Source organism: Argopecten irradians, chromosome 2 (assembly GCF_041381155.1).
Source record: "Argopecten irradians isolate NY chromosome 2, Ai_NY, whole genome shotgun sequence".
NCBI classification, from domain to species: Eukaryota; Metazoa; Mollusca; class Bivalvia; order Pectinida; family Pectinidae; genus Argopecten; species Argopecten irradians.
The window spans coordinates 68604655-68622344 of record NC_091135.1 but is presented as its reverse complement, the minus strand read 5'-3'; the positions used below and the strand labels follow the sequence as shown (position 1 = coordinate 68622344).

The 17690-nt window shown below is 35.2% G+C and overlaps 1 protein-coding gene across 1 annotated transcript in view; it reads left to right on the top strand.

Annotated features, from left to right (window-relative positions):
• The first annotated feature begins 9863 nt into the window (after window positions 1-9863).
• LOC138316318 (phosphatidylinositol-3-phosphatase SAC1-like) overlaps window positions 9864-17690 on the top strand; it is a 52319-nt gene continuing 44492 nt past the window's right edge. Inside the window, exons 1-2 of the mRNA XM_069257977.1 lie at window positions 9864-9953; window positions 12570-12667. Of these exons, the coding sequence (XP_069114078.1) occupies window positions 9928-9953; window positions 12570-12667 (124 nt within the window). The 5' untranslated portion in view covers window positions 9864-9927. The remainder of the gene's footprint in view (window positions 9954-12569; window positions 12668-17690) is intronic.

Genomic DNA, 17690 nt, shown 5'->3' with positions numbered 1-17690 from the left:
TGTATTATTTAGCTGTGTAGCACCTTTTCCGTCTGATATCTTCATTGTCATTGCTGTTGTTTTGTATTCGGCGTTCATCTCTACAAAAATGGTTAATGTGTGAATAATCTAAGAGTAATGTCAAACTTACAGTTTCCCTTTGTAATAATGCTCAGTTTTGCTCGCGGTCAGTATATTGTTACATGCTTCTAACATACTTAGTCTCTGAATACTATCCTATCCCTTATATTTCGTAATAGATTCATGAATGAATAAGTTAAACTTTTGTCCTACTCATCGATGACTGAACCTACGACAAATGATACGCCACATGATACGCCATTAACAAGTCCTTCTTCAGTTTAACTTCCGTAACCATGGTAACGGCTGTAGAGTTTGTATTATGTTGTGATTCCCTTCTCTCTGTATCTTCAAAGTCAAATTAATCAGTCATAAACTTCTTATTATTACTATTATTATCATCATTATCATCACTTTCAATTTTCTAAAAGATAGGAGTTGGTGAAAAGTAGTATGTTTACTGAATTCGTATGAAATGTAAGTTCTTAACTGATTCAATTCACAATAAAAGTATAAGAATTATACTTAGTTGTGAAAATCATATCAAAAGTGTGAATATTAGTTATCTTTGAATGTTGGACGATACTTTTCCTGAGAGTTACTGAAATCGAGAATCCAAATCAGTACGGTAATTCCTACCTTCTCGTCGTTTAGTAGTTTCCATTACTCCTGTTTCGTATCCTGATAATATTTCAATATGAAATGCATCTTATTGATAGAATTGTAGTTATATTATAGTCAGTGATGATTGCTTTACCTAGTATATAGATGCAGGTAAAACATCCCCTTTTATACGTGCGTGTTATATACTAGTATGTGGACGATAGAACGGACATCATTTGTGTAATTAGATATCATTACATAACGTCAAAAATGAAAAATTACAACTTACACGCATCATATAAACTGTTGAATAAAACCAGACAGTTTATAGGAAGCAAATTTTCTCTTTGCTTGTATCTATGCTTTTGCTAAAATAACTCCCACGAGTATCTATACTTCCTGACAAATTAATTGATGTAGAATGAATTTTATGTAAACGTTCGCGTTACTGCTTATGACATTTCATTGTTGGAAATCCAAATGTATAAGATAAAAATTTCCACTAATCCCATAGTCACACGGAGGTCGATGTATAGCATATGGACTCGGATCATTTGTAAAAACATCAGTTTAATATTAGTGTTGTGACGTCATAGTCGCATCGATATTTAACTTTTAAATTCCATATATTTTCATCATATGTGTTGAAATTTTAAGTTCAGCAATTAAAATGAATCCGAACATAAATGGTATCAAAATAAATAACTCAGAATACTTGATAAACCAATTTGCAGATGACACGTCTTTTACTTTATCTGAAGATCCAAACTCCTTAAATTGTCTACTTGAAATTTTGAATGATTTTGGTAATATTTCTGGTCTTAGAATAAATGTTGAAAAAACACAAGCAATTTGGATTGGGGCAAAACGGGGTTGTGGTGAGGAAATCCTTGCAGAAAGGAATTTGAGTTGGAACCATTCAGGTAAATTCAAACTATTAGGTATATCTTATAACCTTCAGTCAGTAAATATTTTTGAAGATAATTTTAGACAAAAGTTAACAGCTGTTAAAAAACTTTTACATGATTGGTCATTCAGAAACCTCACGTATATAGGGAGGGTAACTATTATAAAATCATTAGCATTACCCATTTTTATTCAAACTTTTACTGTCTTACCAGATCCTCCCAAAGAAATTATCAGTGAATTACAAAAATGCTTTTTTGAATTTTTATGGAATGAAAAGACTGATAAAGTAAAGCGCACTGTTATGTATGGCGATTATGATGAAGGAGGTCTTCGAGTACCACATATTGTTTCTTTTTGTCATGCTTTAAAAATGTTGGATAAAAAAATTACTTGATCCATTGAATTCCTCCCCTTGGAAAACTCTGTTTCTGGATAAAATTGAAACTTATGGTGGAGAGATAAAATTTTCAAAATGAAGAGAGAAGGTCCTTTAAGAATTTCAAATTCCCTAAATATTTTCTGGAAAGAGATTATAAACATTTGGGCAGATCTGTCTGGTGATGAACTCCCCACAACCCCTGACAAAGTTGCATCTCAGCCGATATGGTATAATAATTACATAAAAATTGATAACAATATAATATTATATAAACAATGGTGTGAAAAAGGTGTGTATATTTTATTGGAGACCTTGTTGAAAATAATGAATTTCTGTCATACAATAACTTTTGTATGAAATTTAATTTGAATATTAATTTTATTGAATTTTATGGAATTTTGAATGCAATACCTAGATCTTGGAAACATATTTTGTACCAAAATAATACACCACTGGACATGAAACCATGTAAACATATTCAATACTTAAAAAGTCACGAAAAGGTTACAAAATTTTTTTATAAATGTTTACTGACAAAAGTTACAGAAGTACCAAAAAAGAGTCAAGATTCCTGGCAGGACATGTTACATGTCAATATTCCCAAAGAGTCTTGGTCTAAGTTTTACCTTATTCCAAGATATATTACAGATGACACAATATTACAAAATTTTCAATTTAAACTTCTTCATAGAATAGTATATACAAATAACAAATTAATGCAAATTAAAATGAGCGAGACGGAAAGGTGCACGTTTTGCGAAGAGGGAAGAGAAACTTTAATGCACCTGTTTTGGGAATGCTGTCATGTACAATCTTTTTTATCATCTTTTTTATACCTTTTAAGAACAAAATACCAATTAGAAGTGCCTAGGACTCCAATTATTATGTTTCTTGGAATTTTGGACAATGAATATGAAAATGTGATCAATTTTTTATTCCTAATGATGAAATATTATGTATACATGTGTAAATTGAAAAAGAAAATCCCTACAATTAGAGATTGGAAAACAAATATTTTTCATTATAGAAATGTAGAAATGTATGGGTTACACACTTATTCAAATAAGAAACAAATTACTATAAATCAAAAGTGGAACTTTATTGATAGACTTTTAGATTAATTATTAAAGTTATGAAATTGGCATTAGTTTATGATGTCGTAACTAATAAGGCAATGTCATTAAAATAAAGTTGTTCTTCATTATTTTTCTATTAAACTCCAATATTACAATATATTATAGCTGGTTATGCATGGATGGAACTACATTGAAAATATTGGTACTATGTAATTTATATTTATTTTTTCTTTCTGAAAGTCTTTTGAGTGTTGTTTCTTTACATATATTGATATTCATGAAAAACTTCTTTTTTCACATTTTAGATTTACTTAGAGAATAGAGTCAATAAATTACCTAAATAATAAGTGTTCTCCTTTAACCATATTGCTAACTAAGACCGTTTTTTGTTTTTCAACCAATTTTGCTTACATTGCTATATCTTTCATGAAAATAATGTAGACCTCTTGTGTACAAATAAGCTCACTCTTTATAGATACAGCTCTTTTTATTGTAATTAAAATTGTGTATGACATGAATGTGACATCAAAAAATTGAAAATAATAAAAAAAAAAAACTTCAATATTAAAAAAAAAAAAAAAAAAAAAAAAAAAAAAAAAACTTTTAAATTCCAGTTATCCAAAACATTGAGTTCATCAGGGTAGTGTCTTATGGCCATCCTTTTTGTTTCTAACAAGCACCTCAAATAATCATATTGACATTTTTCAGAGAAAATTCGTATCTACTACAAATTAGAGGCCTTTTATTCGCTTAATGTGCATATAGGAGCAAAAATATAAAAAAAACTTCCGATTATGTAAATTGGGGTGTTATAACATCATAAAACAAAATATTAATTGTTTAATTTTTTTTCTTCTACCAAAATGAGCTTTCGTACATTTTCACTGCAGTCCCACTATGTAACCTTACAGTTGGCAGTCATGTGGTATCTCGGCTGTATACATCCTCGATACTCCTGGGGTTCCGATCAGTTACGATCTCTACACCCCTGGACTATCTCATAGTGAAATTGAAGGCAGCTCAGCTGAAAACTTTTGACCAATCACAGACCAGCAAAGATTTCCTTTGAAGACTACAGAGAGAGCGATGCCCAACTTCGAAGCCACATAGTCAACCACAGTGTACCGTAATACGGTTCTTTTGATGTACATCAAAGGACTAAATTACCTGTTCTGTTCTGTTGCCTCCAGTTTTACGATGAGATAGTCCAGGGGTGTAGAGATCGTAAGTGATCGGAACCCCTGGAGTATCGAGGATGGGCTGTATATAGCGTCATCATAAAACACGAGGTCGCTGTGTGATAGGTTTATAAACTATATCATCTAAACCAATCAATCAATCAATTTTTTATTAACCAAAAGCCCTTAGACTTATAGGTACAAAACATGTATACATATATATAATTACATTTGTAGATATATTTACAATGTAGTTAGACAGTGGAGAATGACATCAAATACAAAATTCGCTATACAATAAAATGTAAACGTAATATCAACTTTACTTATATTTTCGATCATCGTCTCTTAAAAGCTAAATACAAGTATTTCCCTAAATTTGATAACTCACTGACATTTTCTATACTAAGCAATTGTATCAGTTTAGATATCGATGGTTTCCTGTAAAAATATTGTTTAAATAATCGGCGCCTGAGATCAATATAAAATGGACAACTCAAAATAAAGTGAAACTCATCTTCTATATCCCTTAAATTACCTTTGTTACAAATTCTGTTTCTTCTTATAACATTTTGATGCCTCCCTATTTCTATATTTAAATTAATAAACAGTATCGTATCTAGTCTTTGTCCTACATAGACATGTATACACTGGTTCAGCTAAGACTGCTCTTCGCCTAGCACAAACAGATTTGAAACTACCATACACCGACATCAAACCTTCAATTCACTCAGCCATCAAACACCATTGGCAACAAAGGTGGTCTACCGAAACAAACAACAAAATGTTTAAAATTCAACCTACACTTAATCCTAAACTGTCCAGTGGAGAGACCGCAGAGAGGAAGTTGTTCTCTCTCGGCTCCGAACTGGACACACATATTTTACACATTCCTATCTATTGAGAGGGGAGGATCCTCCCACATGCCATGCATGTGATTCTCCTCTCACAGTGGAGCATATCTTAGTGCACTGTATTGATTTTAAGCACATACGAGATAAGCACTACGATGTCTCCGACATGTACACTTTGTTTCATGCCGTGAGACATAATCGTATTTTTAATTATCTCAGAGAAATCGGTATTTTAGATAAAATATGAACGTTTTTCTCATCATATCATCGTATCAACTCAACATTTCATCGTTTCATCAACATTTTGCATGAGTTTTCTCGTGTGTTTTAGCCAAAACTATTTTATCCCATGCAAACCTTTTTTTTATCAAATAAACGTTTACAATCTGTGTTTTATTTAATCCTTACTTGCCTTTTCTTACCCTGATTTTTTATCCTGATAATAATGCATGACTTGTAGTTTGGCCCTAAATGACCTTAGTTGTCGATGGGCCGTAAAACTCAAACAAACAAACACTGGTTCATTTGAGAACTGCAGATATTTTATACCATGTACTTAGTACTAAGTACATATGGTGTTGGTGTTTCTCGGGCACCCTGTTCTTTTTCCGGCAGATATAGCTAAGACTAAGGATATTATCGGTTCCTTAATTCCCATTGAATGATCGTAAGAGGCGGCTTAATTGTGTATCTGATTAAACATTTTTCTTTTATCGATAGATCTCTCATATCCATAACATTTGAATTAGAGTTTTATGGTCTGGTTCAGGTATCTGAATCCTATAAAAAAATAATCAAAATATATATATATATATATATATATATATATATATATATATATATATATAAAACATCCTGCACATAATCACAACAAATGAACGACAGAGGTAATAAACGTACTAAGAAGTGCAATATCAATCACTTGAACAATTGAACAAGACTATAACAAAAATCTTAGCATTTATCGTGTATGTGGTCAAAACGACAAAAATTCATAAAATCCTGTATTTTGTCAAGTATATGGACAGGTAGGTTTGAGTGGCAATAACTTAAAATCAAAATCTATCAGAGAAAAAAATGTTTAATACATTTCATGCATAAATTTTGACTTCTCAGAGGTGTACATCCTAAGTTGACTCTTCATACATATATATATATATACATGTAGGATATCTTTTATGGAGGTGTACATTACATTTTATGTATCTAAGGGTGAAAATGACATTTTTAGTATAAATCTCTCATAACTATTAGAGTGTTTTTTTATGATCTTGTACCATTTAATGTTTTAATATGATTGTAAATCATGAACGGTACGTGAAACTATAATAAAATATCTCGTGTATCTTGTATCATGTTGTAAGGTTAATAATTAGGAGTGACAAAGTAAATGTTGGAGTTACTGTTGAAATCATATTGAGTGTTGTCGTATGCCAGTTTAAAAGTTCTGGGTCTGTTCCAGTCATTTTGAACTGCTTGTAGATCTACTTATGTATTGATGATCTCCGGATCCATATCAATTGAACATCCTGGTGACAATATTATGTTACTTTTTCGTATAACATTCTTGTATATCATTAAAACGCGGTATCAATAGTCATTTTTAGTTTGGTTATTTCTTAATATTATTTCAATAATTCGTTTTATTATTATTATTACAAGCTAACCGATATTTACATAATACATAATTCATTTTTCGCAATTTTCAGTCATTTGGACATGACGTACATTGCAATTATTTTACATGATGAATAATTTGCGTGCCCCTGTGCTTGGGCTGAGGTGACCAATTTATGGGGTTGTTTTTATCTTGTACACACGCTCCTTCCACATATTCATAATTCTAAATATAACTGTCGAAGACAGATATATCTGGATCAAATTATCGATGAAAAGTTACATAATACATATGTATAAGACCACGATTGAATGCATCGTGGGTAGCGATAGGCATAGGGCGTCTCCTTGCAGGCGATATATGGAATTTTCAAATTATTATTTGCCTAGATGAAATAAATGACTTGTTTTAATGTCCAGGAGACAGGTGTCATCTCGTCTTTCCGTGTCGACACCAAAATAAAACTAACAGGCCTATCCAAGGATACGTCCTTGGCCTACTGTAAGATACTGACCGTGTATCCGATGTAAATCCTCAGATATATAATTATTTATGTAGCCCTCACCAGATTTTGTGAATAGTTTGAATAGGCATGTTTGCATGTTATATTAAAAAAATTGCCGCCTGAGGTGAGAATCAAAAGATCAGAAGATCTGTACGTTAAAACTAAGCCAGATTTCTGTTTTTTATATACAGTGATTTTTTTATAAGAAGCAGATAACATTGTTATTTTAATCACCTATCTTTAATAGCAAGTATTTGATGATGTATGATATTGTATTTCCTAATAGAGAAAACACTTTTGTAATGTGCGTGTAACTGCTGTTTCAACCTGAAGAAAAGTGAAAAAAATGATAATAACACTTTTATCCCAAATCATAAAGTTTTTTGTTGTTCTTTGATATACCTGGCTTACTATAATCTCTTTCCGAAATGCTCGAACGTCGGTGAAGACACCACTGAGAGGAATGAGTTAGATTTCGCGGTGACGAAGCACATAGTTACGGTTAGTATCTTACAATACAAGGTTTATTTTGGTGCGAGACTAAGGAAAGCCGAGATGACGAGGATTTGCCGAGTCATCTCGGCTTTCCGTGTCGAGCACCAAAATAAAACTTGTATTGTAAAATACTAACCGTGTATTCTGTTTATCCTGCAACCATTATGGCATTCAAAACGAAAGCATATTGACAGTTCCTTACTTTGTTTCGCTCGAAGCGAGAAGCTTCTTTGATGCGGAGGTAAAGATTCATTCACTTAACCGAATGAGAGTGCACTCCTTTTTACTGCCGTGGGAAATAAATAAGCGCATTCACAAACAGTCACCGTAATTCTATTCAGTGTGAATATCACTGAAAGGAAATGAAAATACTCAAATAACAATAAATACCCATTAAAGAATTACTTAACAATACATACCTTTGTCATGAGCCAAGAAAAAGACGGCACCGCCATACGAGATTTTCGACATCGTAAAAATGACGTCATTTCGGTGAATGTGACGTCACGTTTTAGCGGGACTGAATGACGTTTCATTCACCGGAAGGTTCAAGTTCTGGGTCAAGTTAGAAAAAGTGCCGTCAGATATGGAACAAATTCCCGTGATCGTATTGACGGATAAAGCATATCGTATTGACGGATAAAGCACAAGTTTATCCGGCAGTAGTTATCGGTCAGTATGTGGGACAGTTGCAGGATAAAGGCTCGTTTTACGTTGATACGGAGAAAACGATACTTTTTATTTTATAACGTTACCATGGAATATCAGATTTGTATGCAGTGAGAAATTGTACAATAGTTAGATGAAATATTTCGATCGAGCCTACTACATATGCATCGTAAAATTCTACTAAGTTGCATGAAAAATTACGATAACTGCAGGTAGGGCTGTACAGTCGATGTCGGGAACAGATCCGATTTGATGCATTCAACTCAAATATAAAAAAAAATGGATGCTATTGCCGAAACTTTTTGGACTAAGACAGTTCATGTGAATTTTTAAGTCTTCAAAGATCGCTTCTTTTTTAATGAATAAGAAAAAAAGAACACGAAAATCACGATAGCTGCTCGCAACCCAGTACCGCAGTTTCATCGGTTTTCGACGGCGAAAGACCAAAATAGAATTTTTACACACAATGTCAAACATATTCAATTCAAATCATTAATTATATGATTCAGAAGCATGTTAATGATGTTTTTGTGCAATATTTCATGAATTTCATCTACTAAACGAAGTATTGTATCCACAAACGCTGTAAGATTTACGTACATTGTTGCCTAGTCCTACTGTTTCTTTTTCTTTTTGTCAAAGTGACGTTCAAATAATGACATGTTTCAAGATAAACTTACACTATTATTTTAAACTATGTTATGCTGTATATGAGTGCAAATTGCCACCATAATACCACAAATGAATGTTTATTCCTTCAAAACGCCAGCTTGCAAGGTCGAGTCCGACCCGGGCTCATAGAGGACTAAAGAGTGACGTCATTGGAATGTTTGGGATCAAATCGTCAAATTTAGAAATGGTAATCAGAATAAAGAAACGTTTATTTACTCACATCGCAATATTTTCCTATCGCAACTGTTACAAGAAATTCGTGTTACCTGGTATCGAGTTCTATGCCTGATTAATCTCGATATTAGTGCTGAAAATATCTGGTTTATTGATATTGTTCCGCTACTTTTGTTGAGTTTGAATTCGCAAATTCGAAGGGTGTCAGAACGCTTGTTTTCAACCGGAATCAACACCGTAGTGATTAAGACCTTCCAAGTGAATTTTTGCATCGGGGGAACAGGGACATAAAAAGTTGATTTTCTCAAAAAGTAAGAAAAATAGAATACATTAATTTTGCTGGAACACTAAAAAAAATCATTCTGATTTCGGAACAGCTGGAATTATGAAGATACCTCTAACGGTATTTTTATTATTAGTAGTATATATTATGTAAGTTAATTATTTATTTTACCTATTTTTTTTATATTCATTTTTTTCTAACTACATTGTAAGTTTCATAAAAAGTGTAGACTAGATCTACCTTTGCTTTTTTCTGTTCATAGATATTTTTTCATACTTTTTAACGGGTGCTGTTACTAGTAAACGCTTCTTGAGTTGATATTTCCGTGTGTAGGACTAGAGACATGTAAAGCTAACAGTGCTAGGCCTAATAATAATGTGATCCACAGTACACAGTAGGCAACAAACAGAACTCTTTTGCGTTATCCGGTCAAAAAGTATTTCGGGTCCAAGATGGCGGTCTACGAATCGCTGCAGCTGTAAGTGGGCGTTATGTTTACATTTTAAAGCAATTTTATGTATAATTTAATATCACAAGTGTGACAAAAACTGAGACAAATGTTTATTTTTGTAATCTAGCGTATGAACCACATTTTGTTTGTCGTATTAACGACATATGTGTATGAACTATCACCTATTTAGTTGATGACGTGCCGGCTGCTAAGTCGGCACTATTGAAATCATCAGCAACAACACATCTACAGACGTCTATCAGATCTAAATTGACTTAGAATTCAGGCTAACTGGTTACATTTAGAACATATTTGCTTCCCATAAAACAAATGCTTTAAATGATCATAATGGACCTTGCGAATCCAAGGGCGAGTGTTCTACAATCAAACAGTACGGTATGAAGTAAAGGAAGATATATGGATTTAGTTATAGGTCTACAGTTGTGGAAGCATATGGACGTATCCTTGAAACACCAATATCCTTCAGGGTAATCAAATTCTTTCGCAAAGCGAACAGTGTCAGTCAACTGTTGTGGTAGAGGTGTCTTGGTATGTAAATCATCCATATATGTAGAATTGGAAAATTTCTTGTAAACAGGACACGTAATTAAATCACAACAAGATCTAGCATTGCGCAAGACCATATGCAAAGTCACACTCTCGCGTGATCTCAAAAAATTAAAAATAGAAATCATCAGTGAAAGATAAACCTTCCAATTTAATTCTTAACTGAATCTAAGTAACATTTACATTTTGTCCTGAATCTTAACTTAAATGCAGTTTTATGTACATTTGCATCGGAACTTTCTGCCTGGCAATTGAGAAAGACGTTTAGATATGTTTTGTAGTCGCAGTCACATATTTTTGTCTGAAGTGAAAGTAAAAGTATTTTATGCTAAATATTGTTTTTTGTTATAAACTCGAATACCAGTAATTCAGCAAGGCTATGATTCTAATATAAAAATGGTTTCTAGTGTAGAAGAACAGGGAAAATACACATTCCTGTCGAGTGCCCCGACCAGGAATCGAACCCGAGTCTCCGGCGTGGAAATCTATGGCTCTACCGACTGAGCCAAAGAAGCATGCTCCGTCAGCTGAGTGACAGAGACCGTATTTAACACTATTTACAAGTCACACCGACCCGCTCCTTTTACACTATTCCCCATGTTTTTCTTGAGATTTCCTAAATCTCAACCCGAGACTCTTTAACCACCTACCATGGGTTATTTAGTTGGGCGCCAATGTAGAAGAACAGGGAAAATACACATTCCTGTCAAGTGCCCCGACCAGGAATCGAACCCGGGTCTCCGGCTTGGAAATCTACGGCTCTACCGACTGAGCCAAAGAAGCATGCTCTGTCAGCTGAGTGACAGAGACCGTATTTAACACTATGTACAAGTCACACCGACCCGCTCCTTTTACACTAGTAGTTCAGTAAGTCAATGCGCACAATAAGCATTAAAAACAAAACACATGGCATATCGATCACCTGATGGTTCGCTGTTAGAAATCCTTAAGTTTTACATGGCATTAAAACTACATTCATAACAATTATATATTTCCATTTGGTAGCAGTTTAAAAAAAAAAAAGGATTAAGTGCTGAGTTCTCAGATAGGCATTGCCAAAATTTATATTATTTGTCTTACTTGTAGAAAAATTTGTCTTTAATTCATTATTTATCTATTGCGGTATGGAACCAGTCACTGGCCATGGGTGATGACTACACAATAGGTATCTACATTCGTCAAGGGTGCTGTTTGGCTTGTTACAAAAACTTCTTATTGTTATGTACATCAACTATTAAGGCTTTAAATCAGGTAGTCACGGCTTTCATCAGTACCGCACCAAATATTTCAGAAAACTTGAATTGCCAAAATAATTTGTAATAACCCAAAATCAGGACTATAAATCACATGATCAGCCATATGACTTGGGTACATTGTTGAATCCTATCTGGGTACTGACTGCAGGTCGGTGTTTTCCCCTTGGGTATTACAGATTTCCATGATCATCTAAACATGGCACATCCTTATTGATCCTGACTGTTTATAGGACATTAAACTAATCAAACCAAACAACTTGGGCACTGGCAATTGACTTGATCCAGAATATAATTATGCACATGTTCTGAGAGATAAATGTTCTCAAAATTTATCTGATAGAAAAAGGTATAGAGATGGAAAGATAAGTAAGGAGTGGGGAGTAAAATAAGAGATAAAGAATTAAAGAGATGGTAATCATAAAATAGAATATACAAGAGTACAGAAAAGGGATAAAGAGAATGGAGAGGGATTGAAAAGACAGGAAAAGCAATAAAAAAGTGGGGAAAGGTGAAGAAGGATTAGCAAGGGATGGTAGGAGATTGATGAATGGAAGGGAGGAAAGGGATGAAGAAACAATTTATAATTCCTAATAAAGTTTTGTATTGTAGAAAGCTTCCATTTATAATAATAATATATAGTAAGAGACTTTATTTAAACTTGTTAACATGTTGAGCTTATCAGCTCGTCTTACACATGGTCAAGATGAATATAAAACATACAAAATATACAATGATCTGTCACAGACTAAATTGTAATTGTGACATGTGTTACAATTACCATTGCATTAAGTTTATATATTAAAACATCTATTGTTTACAGACATATAACAGGAGACAAGTTCCTGATTGAGCCACAGAATGCTGGAGTCAGTGAACTGTTGGTGATAGACAGGATCTCGCAGGAAATATCTCTCGAGGGTAAGTGTTGTTGTGTATACACCCCAAATGATGTACTGTTGTAACATTATTAATGTGTAGATTTGTGGGCGTTATATGTTATACCTATATTCATGGCTATTGTACATGTGTTGTTAAACACTGCTGAATGGACTTTTACATTTTATTTGAAAAAACATAGGCCAGTTAACGGTTAATATGCATACTTACACTGTATGCAATAGCATAGATCTTTTTGTTTGAAGATTTCATTGAATTTGAACAAATACAGAAAAAATCTTTTGTTTTTATGATTTTTTGGATTATATTTTATTGGTTTAACATCCAATAAATGTACATGTACATGAGGCTACACTTGCTACACTGTAGACCAACTTTCGATTTCATCATTTACAAAATTTCACAATTTCTCTGTCAAAACAAATCGCGAAGATTTCAAACTTTCATGGATTTAAAAATTCAACGGAATTACCTTTCACTTTAAGTAAGGTACACAATATACTATACCTTGTTTATGTTCGCAGAGATAAACTTTCACATATTGACATTAATTGCGAAATTTGCAAAGTAAATTGCACACAAGAAAATTGTTTCACAGTACTTTGTGACACATTGTAAACAGCTGTATCCAGGATGAGAATCTGCTATTATATGTTGTTTGATCAATACAGATTTACTATCATGATCTCTGGGGATTTGTCATTGGTATGTTGCCTGAGGCTATCAATAATTCTCACAGCTGGCAGCTTTACCTGTATAGTTATTATACTCCTATGTACTCTACAGCAAGTCAATATTGCAAATAAACCATTAACTTTGGCTTTGGGTTTCTTATGTAAGTCATTCCTGAAGGGCAAATGAGCTTACCAGGTAAACATTTGTATGACATTTTGATTACAAAATTTTCTTTGAAACAACTTTGCTTCTTTTTAAGTCTATAAAAACCTTATATTGGGCTTGTAGCATGCTGAGATGTAATTTTTAGCTAACCTGGTCCGAATGATACCGCAGGGTCCGGCGTCCGGCGTCCCGCGTCCGGCGTCAGTCGTCCGTCAACAATCGACTTCTTCTCCATAGCCGCTGGTCGGATTTCAACAAAATTTGACTGGTAGCATCCTTATGAGCTACTAACTATAACCTGAGGGGCGGGGTCAAAAGGGGTCAATTTGGCTATTTCCATATAAACGACTTCTTCTCTGAAACTCTGAAACCAAGCATGGGATAGCACCCATAATGCAATGGTTAGCATCCTTATAGAGTGGGGATTCAAAATTGTACAAATGATGGGGCTGACCCCCCGGGGGCCTGAGGGGCGGGGTCAAAAGGGGCCAATTTGGCTATTTCCATATAAACGACTTCTTCTCTGAAACCAAGCATGGGATAGCACCCATAATGCTATGGTAGCATCCTTATAGGGTGGGGATTCAAAATTGTACAAATGATGGGGCTGACCCCCCGGGGGCCTGAGGGGCGGGTCAAAAGGGGTCAATTTGGCCATTTCCATATAAACGACTTCTTCTCTGAAACTATGCATGAGATAGCACTCAGAATGCAATGGTAGTATAAATATAGGGTGGGGATTAAAAATTGTACAAATGATGGGGCTGACCCCCGGGGGGCCTGAGGGACGGGGCCAAAAGGGGTCAATTTGGCTATTTCCATATAAACGACTTCTTCACTGAAACCAAGCATGGGATAGCACCCATAATGCTATGGTAGCATCCTTATATGGTGGGGATTCAAAATTGTACAAATGATGGGGCTGACCCCCGGGGGCCTGAAGGGTGGGGTCAAAAGGGGTCAATTTGGCTATTTCTATATAAACAACTTCTTCTCTGAAACTATGCATGAGATAGCACTCAGAATGCAATGGTAGTATAAATATAGGTTGGGGATTAAAAATTGTACAAATGATGGGGCTGACCCCCGGGGGGCCTGAGGGGCAGGGTCAAAAGGGGTCAATTTGGCTATTTCCATATAAACGACTTCTTCTCTGAAACCAAGCATGGGATAGCACCCATAATGCTATGGTAGCATCCTTATAGGGTGGGGATTCAAAATTGTACAAATGATGGGGCTGACCCCCCGGGGGCCTGAGGGGCGGGTCAAAAGGGGTCAATTTGGCTATTTCCATATAAACGACTTCTTCTCTGAAACTATGCATGAGATAGCACTCAGAATGCAATGGTAGTATGAATATAGGGTGGGGATTAAAAATTGTACAAATGATGGGGCTGACCCCCGGGGGGCCTGAGGGGCGGGGCCAAAAGGGGTCAATTTGGCTATTTCCATATAAACGACTTCTTCTCTGAAACCAAGCATGGGATAGCACCCATAATGCAATGGTAGCATCCTTGTAGAGTGGGGATTCAAAATTGTACAAATGATGGGGCTGACCCCCCGGGGGCCTGAGGGGTGGGGTCAAAAGGGGCCAATTTGGCTATTTCCATATAAACGACTTCTTCTCTGAAACCAGGGGATAGCACCCATAATGCAATGGTAGCCTCCTTATAGGGTGGGGATTCAAAATTGTGCAAATGATAGGGCTGATCCCCCGGGGGCCTGTGGGGCGGGGTCAAGGGGTCAATTTGGCTATTTCCATATAAACGACTTCTTCTCTGAAACTCTGAAACTCTGAAACCAATGGGATAGCACCCATAATGCAATGGTTACATCCTTATAGAGTGGGGATTCAAAATTGTACAAATGATGGGGCTGATCTCCCGGGGGCCTGAGGGGGGGGGTCAAAAGGGGCCAATTTGGCTATTTCCATATAAACGACTTCTTCTCTGAAACCAAGCATGGGATAGCACCCATAATGCAATGGTAGAATCCTTATAGAGTGGGGATTCAAAATTGTACAAATGATAGGGCTGACGCCCCTGGGCCGTGAGGGGTGGGGTCAAAAGGGGTCAATTGGGCTATTTCCATATAAATGACTTCACTCTGAAACTAAGCATGGGATAGCACCCATAATGCAATGGTAGCATCCTTATAGGGTGGGGATTCAAAATTGTGCAAATGATAGGGCTGACCCCCCGGGGGCCTGTGGGGCAAGGGGTCAAAAATGGGTCAATTTGGCTATTTCCATATAAATGACTTTTTCTGAAACTCTGAAACTTGAAACCATGGGATAGCACCCATAATGGAATGGTTACATCCTTATAGGGTTTGGATTCAAAATTTTGCAAATGATGAGGCTGATCCCCCCGGGGGCCTGAAGGGTGGGGTCAAAAAGGGTCAATTTAGCTATTTCTATGTAAACGACTTCTTCTCTGCAAACTAAGCATGGAAGAGCACTCATAATGCAATGGTAGCATCCTTATAGGGTTGGGATTTGAAATTGTACAAATTGTGACCCCCAGGGCCTTAGATGAATAGATGTGGGGTCAAAAAGGTCAATTAGGCTAATATTTTTCATATAAATTACATTTGTATCTGAACAATTGTATTGGATAGCATATTTGTATGGTATCAATAGCCATCATTGTATTGTTGTGATTCAAAATTAAACTTTGGGAGTCAATTTTGCTTATTTTTTAGATTGTCAGAGTCTTGTGATAAATTACTAAAAAAACCATGGGGTGTGAGATACATGGCCCTCTGGGCCTCTTGTATTAGTTTATTCAAATGAATGACCTGTGACTTTCATTTAAAGATGCCTCCACTCGCTGACAAATGGTATTTTTCACTAGCGAAAAAACAACAGCAGACGATTTAGTATTTTTCTTCAGTAACAAAAGTTACTTACTTTACACCATTACCACAATTGAAAAGTTTTGAGCTTCTAATTTTACCTCAAGTTAAAAATATGAAAACATAATTTATTGCATCCAGAAAAAAATGTGTGGGCACTATATCCTATATTGAATGAAGTACTGATTGCGCATGCACCAAAGGCGAAATAAATTATTATCCCCCGCCCAACGAAGTTGGCGGGGGGATATACAAATGGGTTCCGTCCGTCCGTCCGTCCGTACGAATGGTTTCCGGAGCATAACTCTAAAACCAGTAGAGATATTTCCACGAAACTTCATACACACATTGGTCTTATGGTCTAGTAGTGCCTTTTGCTATTTTTAGGTTTTCATTTTTTGCATTTTTTTTTTTCCGTAACCATGGAAACATTGCTGAAAATATCATATTTTTGTACCAGGTTCGTTTCCGGAGCATAACTCTAAAACCAGAAGAGATATTTCCACGAAACTTTATAGACACATTGGTCTTATGGTCTAGTAGTGCCTTTTGCTATTTTTAAGGTTTTCACTTTTTGTACTTTTTTTCTGTAATCATGGAAACATTGCTGAAAATGGCAGATTTTTGTGTAAGAATCGTTTCCGGAGCACAACTCTAAAACCAGCAGAGATATTTCCATGAAACTTCATAGACACATTGTTCTTATGGTCTAGTAGTGCCTTTTGCTATTTTTAGGTTTTCATTTTTTTGCACTTTTTCCGTAAACCATGGAAACATTGCTGAAAATATCATATTTTTGTACCTGGTTCGTTTCCGGAGCATAACTGGAAAACCGGTTGAGATATATGCACGGAACTCCATAGGCACATTAGTCTTATGGTCTAGTAGTGAATTCGCTATTTTAAGGTTTTCACTTTTTGTACTTTTTTCTGTAACCATGGAAACATTGCTGAAAATGGCAGATTTTTGTGTAAGAATCGTTTCCGGAGCACAACTCTAAAACCAGCAGAGATATTTCCATGAAACTTCATAGGACACATTGTTTCTTATGGTCCAGTAGTGCCTTTTGCTATTTTTAGGTTTTCACTTTTTTGTGCGTTTTTCTTTAACCATAGAAACATTGCTGAAAATATCATATTTTTTGTAGCAGGTTCATTTCGGGAGTATAACTCTAAAAACCAGCAGAGATATTTCTACGAAACTTCATAGACACATTCTTTTTAGGCCCTTTATGACACTGTCATTGTACTAGTTATAAACAGGTTAATAGTTTTTCACCTATATGCTTCACATTCATTCATAAAACTATTCACCTTGCTGTATCTGCACTTACCAGAAAAGAAAGAAA